General features: G+C 38.1%; 1 protein-coding gene across 2 annotated transcripts in view; it reads right to left on the bottom strand.

The window, feature by feature from the left end:
* Positions 1 to 14409, bottom strand: part of LOC144958107 (myc box-dependent-interacting protein 1-like) — a 103832-nt gene that overhangs the window by 28622 nt on the left and 60801 nt on the right. For both annotated transcript variants that reach the window (XR_013642336.1, XM_078889765.1), the window contains exons 4-8: positions 10070 to 10164; positions 6996 to 7091; positions 6361 to 6468; positions 3769 to 3854; positions 1 to 5 (exon numbers count right to left, since the gene is read on the bottom strand). The exon at positions 1 to 5 is cut by the window's left edge and continues 71 nt beyond it. Coding sequence is in view for 1 of the 2 variants with exons in the window: in XM_078889765.1 (XP_078745891.1) it covers positions 1 to 5; positions 3769 to 3854; positions 6361 to 6468; positions 6996 to 7091; positions 10070 to 10164 (390 nt within the window). In the remaining variant the exon portion in view is untranslated. The remainder of the gene's footprint in view (positions 6 to 3768; positions 3855 to 6360; positions 6469 to 6995; positions 7092 to 10069; positions 10165 to 14409) is intronic.

Genomic DNA, 14409 nt, shown 5'->3' with positions numbered 1-14409 from the left:
AACGACTGTCAAAAAAAAAAAGAAAAAGTTATGGGTGAAAAGGGGTGGGGGAAGGGGAAATCTTCAGATTACATTTTTAAAAATCATAATAGTTGAGACTAGTGCGGGGCGGTCCTTGGCAAGCTTAAGGACCACGGTCCTACGGTCCTTGGGAAATGAAGACCGCAAGGACCGGTCCTAGGCCCGGTCCTTTTCGACATTGAACATTCCTGAGAGACTGTTGGAAATTCGAACCGGTTTGACCTTTGAGACCGTGGGATCGTTCATTCTTGAACCGTTAAAGACCGCTACACGATGAAAACCGTGGTCTACAGGAGTAAAACACACGGAGTAGTCACACTTATTTCAAATTGTAACCTAATTAGAGAAGAGGGGTGATGCCTTCTTTATTTGCTCACCGTACTTCATTGTTACTTCGATAATTTAATAAAATTTGAAATTTATCCCCATTAACGGAGATAATGGCATCGCCCAAGGCGTTGATCGAGTTGTTCGTGGCGTTGATACACACACGCAACTCCTACCCCCCCCCCCCCCCCCCACACACACACACATTAGAGGGCAGCGAGCATTGAAGAGTAAGAGAGAGACGTGAAGTTATAATAAGAGGGGGTGGATGAGGTAATAAGAGGGGTCGATGGTGACTTTTCGCCAGATCTAACAAACTCAGCTACCCATTCATTGCTGAGTAGACAGGGATTCAGAAAAAAATCGACTGCACCCGGGATCGATCTCTGGCCCTTTGCGTATAAAGAGAGTGCTCTATCAACTGAGCTATCGGGGTCCCCAAATATTCTATTGGAGTTTTCTAAAATTCAGACGTTATAACTGGGTTTTTTGGAAGGAAGAAACTAATGAAACTCATATTATTTGATTAGTAAAAACACCAAACGAAATTTTAATATTATTGTATTATTTTAAATGACAACACTGCGATAGAAAGGAGTGGTGACAAGAGATGGACAAAAGAAAACAAAAAATCGGATTTGCTACTTGCTAGTTTCGACACACACACACACACAAACACACACATCTTTAGTAGTCACATACATTTCAAACAATAACCCATTAGAGAAGAGGGGTCATGCCTTCACCATAGATCATTGTCATTGCGATCATTATGGTGTAGTAAATTTTGAAATTTACCCCGTATAATGGAATCGTCCAAGGCGTGCGCCTCCTGTTCCCCCCATCTCACACACGAAAGGGCGGTTTGCGGAGTGGAGGTTGGTGGTCGTCTTCCTGTATGGTCGTCTGTGTCGTTTAGTGTATGGCAAAGGGGGGTGGGTGCGATTAATTAAGTGGGATGGGTGGTGATTGGTGGAAGATAGGCAACCGAAGCAACGAATCGCTGGGGAAGTAGTAGGCTATGGCGCGAGACCGTAGGACCGTGGTCCTTGCAAGGACCGCCCCGCACTAGTTGAAAGGTGATAAGAAGTGAGGACCGCTGCCAGTCTTCCCCTATGGGACCGGTCTTCGGTTCACAGATAAAAGACCGTGGGACCGCGGTCCAGACCAGTCTTCAGCACGGCACTAGTTGAGACACACAAACATGAGCAAACACACCCACATCTCTCTCTTATTCCTCTCTCTCTTCCTCCTTTCTATCTCTTATTCCTCTCACTCTCTCTCTTTCTTCCTCCATTCCTCTCTATCTCTCTCCCTCCTTCCTCTCTATCTCTCTGTGACTCAATGGAAGGTACAGTGGAAACCATTTATAACAGGGATCGGGTATAACAGGGATTTATCCCCGTTTTTGACCTCTCTTTGTCTCTATTAAAAATTATCGGTTATAGCATGGCCTCATTTGAACCAAATCGGCTATAACAGGGACAATGCCTTTTCGGGACAAAAGGCCAAGACCGAAGCACATCGGACGTTGTATGGACACATAAATGGTTGGCAGCAAAGGCACTCAAAGAAAACATATCCATAACAATAACCGGAATCGATATGTCCGCAGCCTTTGATACGATCGACAGAGGAAAACTTTTGGAGATATTAACAGACATAGTAGACGAAGACGAGCTCCGAATAATCCGATTTCTCCTCAGCAACACAAAGATACGGGGCCACAAAACAGACGCAGTTCGAAAGTAACATCGGGACCCCCCAAGGAGATAGTCTGAGCCCGATTCTGTTCACAATATACTTAGAACACGCTCTGAAAGAAGTTCGAAAAGTCATTCCAAAACCAACGACTCATATTGAGAATGCAATCCCTAGAGAAATCGCCTATGCAGATGATGTCGATTTTATTGGATCAACACCAGCAAATATAGACATCATACAAAATACCCTCATGAAATATAACCTCCAAGTCAATGCCAATAAAACCGAATTTACAACAATATCGAGGAACAAAGAGGAATGGAAAAGAACAAAGAAAGTCGGCTCACTAATTGGAGACACCGAGGATGTACAAAGAAGAAAACAGCTATCAAACGCCACACTCAGTAAACTCACCAATGTATGGATTAGAGGTGACAAAATAAAGAGAAAAACCAAACTGAAACTGTACCGTGCTCTTGTAAAACCGCGTACTTCTGTATAACTGCGGCACTTGGGCGTTGACAAAATCCAAAGAAGAACATCTGGATGCCTTCCATCGCACACAGCTAAGAAGGGTACTGGACATCAAATACCCAAAAAAGATCTCAAATGAATCACTCTATAAGATCACAAAAGAAAGACCAATCTCCCTTGACATTTTACAACAACGATGGCAACTTTTCGGTCACATACTACGCAAGGACAAAAACATACCAGCTAACCAAGCCATGTCGGGATACTTCCAAAAACACGGGAACCTTTTCAGAGGAAGACCGATCACAACACTCCCTGTGATCCTAAACAAAAACCTCACAACACTTGGACAAAGCATTAGTCTCATAACGGCAGGGGACCTTGAAAATCTGAGAACCCTAGCAGAGGACCGGCAATATTGGAGACACCTCACACAGGAAATACTGGAAACAGCCAAGGCGACCCGATCTTTCGGTCGAGACGCGAAAGGCATCTAAGTCAAGTCAAGTCAATGCCTTTTCGGGACTAAGGAGGGATAGTACCTTTGGGTGGGGGGCACATGTCTGAAGCCAACTGGTTCCCACTTGTCTTTTATTTCATTGATGAATAATAAAGTTTGAAATTAATTTTAAAAAAAGGTAAAAAAAAGTTATATCTAGATCTATACATGTATTATAATTTACATTGCGCACAATCCCTGTCGCATGCAGTTTTTTTTTTGGCAAGGGAGGTAATCGATGTATTAGTAGATCACTTGAAAAAGTCAATTGTGTGCTTATTTCCCTTGTATTTCTGATGTAACAGGGATCGGCTATAACAGGACTTTTGCTCTGGTCCTACCATCCCTGTTATATCAGGTTTCCACTGTACAAAAATGTTCAAATCACTGGCTTTTTATTTTTAAAATTTTAAAAAAGTTTTTAAACCAACCTGGCCTACACTATTTCTCTTTCCACCCATGTCCTAACCTAACTATAACTCTCTCCTTACCCATCATTTTCCGGATTTTCCCAGAAAGCCTTACAAGCAAAAAAATTGATTTTTTAAAACTCTAACTCAAAAGTAATTAAATACATGCTAGACCTACATAATTTTATCAGCAGAACATGTTCTACAACACATCATTTAACTATGACAATAATTTCATAAAAGTTTGTACAGAAGAAATTTAATTGACTAGCGTAACGAAAGTGACGATTTTCCTGTAATTAGTAAGGAGGGGGTTAAAACTGTCTTCCTCACCTGTTGTAGAATGCTGGCATTTCAACTAAGAGTTCGTGATTCATTTCCTCATAAATCCTTTTAGATTCTTTCAGGTCTTCCTGTGCCTGTGGGGGTGGATGGGACAACAATATGGACTAATGTTATATGTTTTGTTTTGTTTTTAAGGGTTTTACGGCGCTTGCAATACTTTTATCAGCACCAGTAGAAAGGAAGAAAATTGGATGGTAAAAACATGCTAGATGTACAATTAAAAGGACTTGAGGAAAAATTAAGACAAAAGGGAATGGTTAGAATAGAAAACAAATGTAGATTTCAAGAACACATTATCAGTGTATTTAGTTTGAGAAAACCTAAATCTTCCACCCAGACACCAGTACAAGATCCAACTAAGGAGAATACACTCAAATGTTTACAAATCATATGTTAAAGATAAACAAAATAATAGTACATAACAGAGAGATGATTTACAAGGGAAAAAAATATCATCTCCCAAAACTATAAGTATACATTCGACTGTTTCCCTCCCAGCCAAGGTCAGGACAAAACTATGTAATCTCATTCCAAGACAAAGACAGAAAGCAATTGGAAAACAGATATAGGGGTATAGAAGACACAGCAAGTATCTCTCTGCCCACTATGGGAGGTCAGGAACCCCACTCAGGACAAATGTTATATTCAACTCATTGCAATGAGAGAAACGACTCAGTCAACATTGAGTATTTTCGGCTTTGTAGAATGGATTGTCTATTTATATCCAAAAAATGTTTTATACAGAAAAGTGTTCATATATATATATGTTTAGTCCTATTCACTTGTGGGATGATATTAGATAGAAAACAGAGCATACCATCAATGTAATAAGTTTGAGATCACCTAAAAGTCTCAATTCGGACACCAGCCCAGGATCCAACTAAGAAGAATACATTCAATTACAGTGCAGTCCTGATAATTCGAATTGGGTGGGAAAAGCAAATGACTTCTATTTATCAGAATTCGATTTGTCTCCAAACAAGGGAAATAACTAAACCTGACTCGTTATGTAGTGGCCCTTACACTTACAAGCTACACAATAGCACAGAGTAGTAGTTAACACTGCATGCTGTGTAGGCCCTCTACTTCTAGATCTAGATCCATCGATCAATAAAGAAAGACAGCACAGAAGAGAAAGAGAAACGCGTGGAGTGGGGTGTGGCCTATGATTGTTCGTGCCGTGTATTGGTCAGCTTGTGGTTATCACTGTGTGTTAGATCTATTTATAACCAACCCCCTTTGTCAGCCAGCGGCCAGCAGACCACAAGTTAGTCTTAGTGATGAGAGCGCGAGAAGGAGAGAGGGATGACGCGAGACAGCTTGTCAATTTGGAGAAAGAAGAGAGAGGGCGGGTGGGACGGAGAGGGAACAACACGCCATTACATGCCTCAGGGGTCTAGTTATTATTATTATTAGTCAGCTCAGTCATTAAAACGCGTGGGAGGGTGGATACGGAGAACAGGCAGTTCGTTATGACCTTCCAGAGTTTTTTTTTTTAGTGATGGGCAAGCACTTGCACTTCGAATAAAGAGAATAACGACTGTTCGAATTCGAATTAACCATGAATATTTTATATAGAAAAAGAAGAAAATAATTCATTACATCGTATTTTCTTCGATTTAAAAGAAATTCGGTTAATCAGATTTCGAATTATCTGGACTGGACTGTATTTACATTACACATTCAAAATAACAAATATAACAATACATTACAGAGAGATGATTTACCATTAAAAAAATTATCATCTACCAAAACTCTTATTATACATTTGACTGTTTCCCTCCCAGCCAGGGCGAGGACAAAACCAAGTAATCTCATTCCAAGACAAAGACAAAGCATGTTTGAAAACATATATAGGGGTATAAAAGTAAAAGACACAGTGTGCTTCCCAGCCCACTATGGGAGGTCAGGAACCCCACCCAGGCCTGCTCTCTGGATGATTTTAAAACGTTAATTGGCTGAGAGTTGTATTATCAAAGATTTCAGTATGACCAGAAATGTTTTTTTCCTCATCAGATATAATTATAAAATCACTCTGTATTGTTCATATCAAAGGCATTTGGATGATACAATTCTAATCTAAGCTCTCAGCCATGTTGTGTTGTGTTATGTGATGGAATGTCATTTTCATGTGAAACTCTTGTCTCTACTCTCCTCAAAACTTGAATGTCAATGGAAGGAACTTAGTGCCTGTTTAGACAAGGCAAATGGCTATAATAATAGATACTTATTTTTATTATTATATACACATATCCATTTTATATTTGGTTAACTACAAATGGTCAAGGAAAGATGCTTCCCATTGCATACCTAATACACAAACGTGACCTTTGCCTCAAAATGATGTATTTACATACTAACACTAACAACTGAATTTATAGTCAAAAATACAAACAGACTTGGGTTGAATGAATAGTTTTATCGAGGAGAAGGAATGTAGTTTCTTAGAGTTAGAGAGAAAAAAATTTTTAATTCCATTTCTGATCATATTAATTTTAATACCCCAGTTTGGCATTATAAGGTTCAATCTGACTCAAAACAGGTTTGAGGCAATGAGTCATGTCCACAATCACAACACACCTTTTCAATCTTGAGCTCATCTCTCTTTTTGGCAGCATTCAAAACCTCCAGCTGATGCCTGGCATTGTCGAAATCTGTCAACTTCCGACCCCTCTTGGAAACTTTGGACTGGTAAATACAAAATCATATCGTAACATATTGATAATATCAATACAATATATGATGGGTCATTCAGTTTGGTTTAGCTTCAAAAGTTAAATTGTGCTTTGTGGGCTTGTGATATGATGCTCACTTTAAGACTATTAGGTCCATGGTTTGAGTCCTGCTCTAAGCAGCACAAAGTTGAGTCCTTGGTAAAAGCTCTTTACTCACATTCTCTCATCATACTAAGGTGTAAATGAGTACCTGGCCTTTTAAGACCATTGTCTCTGTTGGAAAAAAAATAATTGTCCTATTGCCTTACAGATACAGATATTGCGTCTCATCCTACATGTTAAGTGTTGCTGTTGACTAGGGACGCCTCGTAAATGTCTTTGAACAGGTTAGTCGATAGTTTTGCTATATATAAAACTCAGGTTTTTTAAAAGGTAGGTACTTGCAACAATTAAAGATCCTTTCAGACCCAAGGGAAAGGACTCAAAATAAACACACGGATTAAGTATAAAGGGAACAAGAATGGACGGGACGCTATATACCTTGAAGGTGGGAAAATGCTGTAGAAAACTGTTGAGAGGAACGACGACTGAGTCTTGGAGATTCTGCATGTAATCATTCCATAACAAATCACATGTCTGAAATGAACAGGAAGGAGAATTCGTATAAGAAGGAGAAAGAGTATTGAACAAAATGGATAGAAAAGCATTAGAAATGAATAAAAATACAGTGGAATCCTGATAAAGCCAACATCGCTAGACCAGAAAGATTGGATAACTTTTTGGGACCAACATGAAGAGTCCACTGTATCCTCCATGAAAAGTAGTTTCTGCCATGTTTTGGGTAACTTTTTGGGACCAACATGAAGAGTCCACTGTATCCTCCACGAAAAGTAGTTTCTGCCATGTTCTGGATAACTTTTTGGGACCAACATGAAGATTCCATTGTATCCTCTATGAAAAGTAGTTTTATCTTGACTGGACATGCAAAGGCCCTTTCTCACTTCTGTCTGGAGTACATGTGATGTATTAGTTTTATTTGTATTTAATATGTATCTATGTGTATGTCTCTATGCATGGATGGATAAATGGATAGTTGGATGGATGGTTGAGTGTATGCATGTGTATATGTAGTAGTTTATACAAACCTGTTGTAGTGCCCTCAGATTGTTACTGAAGAAGGGACTGAAATTGAGGCGCTCTTTTAAAAGTATGCTATTCTTTGTTGAAGCTGTTGAATTCCATTTTAATTCAATACTTTTATAGTCCATAACTTCCAGTAGCTCAGTATTCTCTCAGAACAAGAACAAACTTTGCTATAAGACTAACCCTAGGTGTCAGACCCAGAAGGCCCATGAAGCCTGAGTATATCCCAGTTTCTGTAGTATGAAATAGATCAAGACAATTTCTTGCTACCCTTTGTATAGAATGCTGGTCTATAATAGACTACTTCCCACCAAATCTACCAGCTATCCAATTACAACTGGGTTGACAGTGGAAATGTGTGCCATGCCTTTCTGAAGCGCAAATTAGAGTGCTTAAGCCCATAGACTTTGTTATGTTCCATCCCTTATCTTATACAGTAGTTATCGCCTTTCTGCACACATCGCATCACTGCACGCTATTCCTGGGTTATGGGATTTTTTCTATATATAATGTCTCCATAACTGCATGCAATGTTTGGATAACTGCATGCTCTGCTTCGACCATCTTCTACTTTTCCCATCCGATATTTTTACAACCCGAGTAAATTAATTCAATGGCAATGGAAATGCACTTTCACACATCATAATCTATCTGGGACATGCGGTAGCTCCATAACGTTGTTACGAAGGCTGATTACGTGTTACTACACACACAGTGAATCGTCGTCGTTCGCCAAGCCATGCGAGATGTCATAATCTGTTAGAGTTTTCACCACTCAGCCATTGTGTCTCATGTAATAAATTTTCACAACTGCATGTCCTCAGATTTTTGTTTTACGGCCAGTGTAAATCAATGACAATGGAAACACACTTTCACACATCATAAATTATTGGGGATGTGCGATATCCCGGTGAATCTTTGTTGTTTGCCAGGCCAGGCAAGGTGGCATAACGTTATTTTTATTCTCTATTGTCTTCTGGCACTTTTCTACTCACTTCATATCTTGTTGTTACCAACATAAGTGCCTGCTCCACTCACTTTTCTGAATTAAAAATTCACCCCATATACCGGAGCATACTCAATGTCTCAATCGTTTCTATGTTATATGTTTGTGTTGAGAATATTGGCTATTAAGCTTAACTACTGGTCAAAAATAACTTCGCGATGGTTGTGCGCGAGCGAGCCGGCGATCTCCAGAAGTGGGTGAGAGAGGGCTCTAGAAATATGACTTGGGTTTGATACGAATATTTTTGTGTTCGTGGATAGCTCACACGGTAGAGCCACGCTCTCATCTGCCAGGCGGAGTTGTCGTACCAATAAGGTCGCAGGTTCAAACCCCACCACCGCCGCGAAAATTTTTTTATTCTCTATTGTCTTCTGGCACTTTTCTACTCACTTCATATCTTGTCATAACGTTATTGAGAGTTCACACCTCTCTGACGATTGCAACCTACTTTGTATTGCAAGCTTTAGCTGGGTCGAAGTTTAATAGAGAATGGAGAATGTGTTGGGTTAATACTCAAAATTGAGTAAACTGTTGCGTGTCATTAACGCAATTGGCTGAGGTACAGGGCGCACTGCATTGATTTTGTGGTTAAAGCATATGTGGGCAGTACCCAATTCGCCCTAATAATTGGCTGAAAGCAATGAATCAGTTGTCAATAAAATTTCTTTTCTTTTTTCTGTGAAAGTTATAAACATTATGATCTTTGTCATTCATGTTCGATCGTACAACTATCAACAACATGACAACCCAGAAGAAGAATATCACTATCGTTGTTAAACTAAAAATCATAACCAGTTGAAAACAGAAAGTCAACACAACTTGGTGAAAACTGGGTTTCAAGATCTGTCATTTTCAGATTATGGAAAAATAAAGACATTTTCAAGGCAAAACACATAAGCCTTGAGATAATCCAAGATTTATTGACATCATTAAAGTCAGCAAGGATTGCCTCCCTTCACAAATCGGATTACTGCACGATTTTCAGCTCTCCAGAGCATCGTGCAGTAAAGGGATGACTACTGTAATAATTTTTTGGTTAAAACATAATTGTTGAATAATGTTTTGAACCGGTTGAATAAAAATTTTATTCAACGATTGCCCAAATTTCAGCTCATTTTATTGGCTAAAATGGAGGTTGAAGAGAGAGTGGATTCACACTCTTAATCTTAATATTTTGGTGCATATGAATACAAAACCAATGTAAAAATCTAAGTGATTTTTATTGATGGCGATACAAACATTTTCTAAATTATCCAAGAATTTTAGTTCACGGAATTCATTCTTGGCTGTGGATTTATATGTTATCTTTACCACATATTATCTCACTCGCAAGTTCATGGTGTTGGAGTGATGCACTAAAAATAACTCAATTACTATATCTAAGCTCTGAAAGTGAAAGTCCCATTTATATTATAAGACAGCTGTAAATAAAACCCGAAAGTAAAGAAAGATGTCAAACTTGTACCTTCAGTTGTTCCTGCATGAGTTCCTTTTCAGGCCATCCATCTTCATAGACTGTCTGGAAGCAGTTATGGAGGCTTTTGCTGGCTTGACACAAGTCTGGAGAGAGAGAGAGAAGAGTGAAATAGACATTTTCTTACATGAAGCAAAGAATTAAACAACACACTATAGGATTTTTTTGATTGATCTTTTAACAGAAGTTTTTGAATCTACTGTAATTTGATCCAACAATATTAGCCCCCATTATTTATCTGACCATAACAACAGACCTTAGAATTTAGTCATATCTAAAAATATGAAGTTTTTTGCTTGCGTCTTGTTTGAGGTTTAAAGGCACTTGCAGCACAGGTTGGTCATTTAAGCACTAGGAAAAGTAAAATAGATATATTTAAATGAAAGGGAGAAAGGGAGAAACGAAGTAGACGATAAAACAAAATGAGGAGAATAAGGAAGAATGAAAATGATGATTTAAAAGAATTTGACCATCATTTATAATTTATCTTGGTTTCTTGTGAGTTGCGAAAAAAAATAAATCATTTGACAATCTCTTTTTCAGAAGACTCAAAGCCACGCCTAATGACATCATTAAAGAATAGGTAATGCGAAGTTGCTAGAAGGCTGTAAAAATAATACACAAAAACGAATACTGTATAACAGCTCCAAAAAAGAACAAAATAATAAACATTAATACATTACTTAAATTCCAGACAGATGGAAGAAAAGCATTTGGCAAGGCTTGGTGAGTAGGATCTCGTGACTTTTCAAAACTGTACAAACTAACAAGACGGGATAGTAAAAAGTTCTAGAATTACAATTAAAGCACTCAAGAAAAGGTAAGACAAAGGGGAATTGCTTCAAATAGGAAACATGTGATTCCAAGAGCACCCTATCAAAGTACTTAGTATGAGATCACCTAAAAGTCTCATCCAGACACATCCAGATACAAGCACAGGTCCCCACTAAGAGGAATACACTAAAATGTTTACAAATCATAAATAATATGTAATTAAAACATAATAAAGTGCATAACAGAGAAATCATTTACAAGTAAAAAAATATCATCACCCAAAACTAACTATACATTTGACTGTTTCCCTCTCAGCTAGGGTATCCAGCCAGTACCAGGACAAAACCAAGTACAGTTCACTCTGCTTAATCGCACACTTCGCTTAAATGCTACACATTCCCGAAAAACTTAACTTTTTCTAAATAATCGCTCTGCTTAATCGTGCACCATCTCCGCTTAATTGCTACACCTTGATTCGGTCTTGATTAGTGTGACAACCTACAACCATATGAAATCAACGATACTGTTCTCGTTCCACACAACTTTTCAGCTGAAGCATTCGATCGATTCGTTACAATGGACAACAATATACCCACCAGCGGTGAACTGACATCTCAGGGATTACTGGACTCTGTCCAGACACACAAAAAGACAATGCCTGAGTAATGAAGATGAAGATGAGTCATCAGAATGTGACACACCACCCCTGACACTCAGAACATTACATGGTGGACAAACTATCATCCAAGAACGCTTGGCAAACAATCTACCAACATTGGCCAGATTGTTTGTTTGTTTTTAAGGGTTTTACGGCGCTTGCAACACATTTAGGTCATATCAGCGCCAGTAAAAAGGAAGAAAATGGGATAGTAAAGAGTTATAGAATTACAATTAAAGCACAAAAGAAAAGGTATGAAAAGGGGAATTGGTTCAAATAGGAAACAGATGTAGATTCCAAGAGCACACCGTCAAAGTACTTTGAGATCACCTAAAAGTCTCATCCAGACACAAGCACAGGTCCCAACTAAGAGGAATACACTCAAATGTTTATCAATCATATAATATAATAAGTAAACTAAACATAATACAATGCATAACAGAGAGATGATTTACAAGGAAAAAAATATCATCTCCCAAAACTATAACTATACATTCGACTGTTTCCCTCCCAGCCAAGGAACTCCAGCAAGGATCAGGACAAAAGTAAGTAATCTCATTCCAAGACAAAGACAGGAAACAATTGGAAAACGGGTATGGGGGGATAGAAGACACAGCATGTACCTCCCTGCCCACTATGGGAGGTCAGGATCCCCACCCAGTTGGCCAGATTGGAGACAAGGGTATATAAACAGCTTGCACAGAATAGAAAGCAATCAACGGTTCACGATTACTATTCTTACATACAATAATGTCAACTTTGGTTGTCGGAAAAAAAACCCCCTAAAAAATAAATAAATAAAGAAACAAAAAAAAAAAAAAAAGACCCCCCCCCCCCACTCCCCCCAAGAATCACCTCGTATGATGCCATATTTGAATATGACAGATAGAACCCCATAGAAAACTCAGAAGGGAAGGCCTACATGAATGGCACATGAAAACTGGTGCTTAGATGCTATTGTTAGCTTCTCCACTTAATCGCACACTCCGCTTAATCGACACACTAACCCGAAGTCCTGAGGGTGTGCGATTAAGCGTCAACTGTAATTTTATCTCAAGACAAAGACAGAAAGCATATTGGAAAGAAGATAAAGGGGGATAGAAGACACAGTAAGTGCCTCCCTGCCCACTACTAGAGGTTAGGAACCCCACCCAGTAATATACAATATAATATAGATTGGCAGATATATACACGGCATTTGACAGGGAAATTAAATAAAGCGTGGGGAAAACAAATTTTAAAAAATAAATATAGTGAACAAGAAAAAAAATAATCAGTTTTGAAATGTTCTATTTTTTATTACAAGCATTTAATAATTTACAATTGCAGTAGAACCTCTGTATAACAGTAATGGTGGAACCAGCCTAAAATCCCTGTTATATAACCGAATTTCAAGGGAAATAACCCAAATTATTTCTCTCTCACTCTCTTTAATCTTTAAACTGACCATTGTGTGTGTTTCGTGCAGCATGACCCATGGTACACTGAAAATGATGTAGTGTAACATGGGCCATGCTGCACGAAACACACACACACACAATAGTCCGTTTAAAAAGAGAATGAGAGACTCACCAACACCCATATACCAGTGCTGCCAACCCTAGCCCATGTAAATGTGTACAATGGAGAGCCAAAATGAGTAAGATTTTGAAAAAATGCGTACAATTCTGCAAACTCGATAATTAGCACTAAATCTGATAATGGGCAATTAGACCATACTAGCAATGATATAATCAATATTTGAAATAATGAATAAGCTTACACTTTATAGATGATAAATAGTATCAACTTCCAGATCCATGTATAATTCTGATGGGTCAAGAAACATTTAGTGTGTAAGGACACCAAAAAGTGCATTAATGCTAAAAATGCTTAAATAATAGAAATTTAATTATGCGTACAATCCTCAGAAAAATGTGTACAATGAATGAAAATGCGTAAAAATACGCATTTTTACGTAAGGTTGGCATCACTGCATATACACAGCTCAGCTCTCCATAATTTTTAGCTGTAGACTAACCTGAGTGGAATGAGTGGGTTTCCATGCATCTGTTATAACCAATTAGACTCATAAAAGGCCCTGCTATAGCTGGTAAGTTTTATTAAGGACAAAGCGGAAGAGAGAGAAGGGGATTTCAAAATACCCTTGTTATAACCGGTTCCTGTCATATCAGGACTTATTGGAGTCATTAATCGACTCCAAAAGATACGGAACACAGCAGCTCGATTGGTAACGTTATCTAAAAAGTGCGAGCATATCACCCCGATTTTGGAGGGCCTGCACTGGTTACCTGTAAAGTTTAGAATTGAATTTAAAATACCTACCCAAGTTTTCAATTGCTTAAACAATTCTGCTCCTGTTTACTTTCAAGAACTTATCCATTATTTATGAACCCAGTCGAAAATTAAGATCTGCTAATTTAAATCTCCTAAGGGAGCCCCCAAAACCGTTAATTTTTCATGAGAAATCCTTTGACCACCATGCACCCCGATTGTGGAATTCCATCAGTATTGAAACTAAAAATAGTGAAAATCCACATAATTTTAGAAAATGATTAAAAACTGAGCTTTTCTGTAGGGCATATAATTTGGACTCTAAGTATGTAATTATTATGTTAATTTATCATCATATTTAAGTGGTTTTTAACATGTCAGTTCAATATTTGTGTATGATACATGGTGTGTTGATGTAAAGTGCCCGTGAGCAATTTTTAATTGGAACTAAGTGTTATATAAATTCATTTTATTAATATTATTATTACATCAGTTCCTCTGTATTTACGGTAAGAGACAAATATTATCCAATACTTTATAATATGAGGCAATACATAGTTTAAAGGCTTTTTATAAAAATAGCATAATTATTACATTTATAAAAATGAATATATTTAAAAAAGGA

Source organism: Berghia stephanieae, chromosome 12 (genome assembly GCF_034508935.2).
Source record: "Berghia stephanieae isolate SIO BIC M18660-M18661 chromosome 12, UCSD_Bste_1.3, whole genome shotgun sequence".
Classification (NCBI taxonomy): domain Eukaryota; kingdom Metazoa; phylum Mollusca; class Gastropoda; order Nudibranchia; family Aeolidiidae; genus Berghia; species Berghia stephanieae.
The sequence above is the reverse complement of the archived record's forward strand: the minus strand, read 5'-3'. Positions and strand labels throughout refer to the sequence as shown.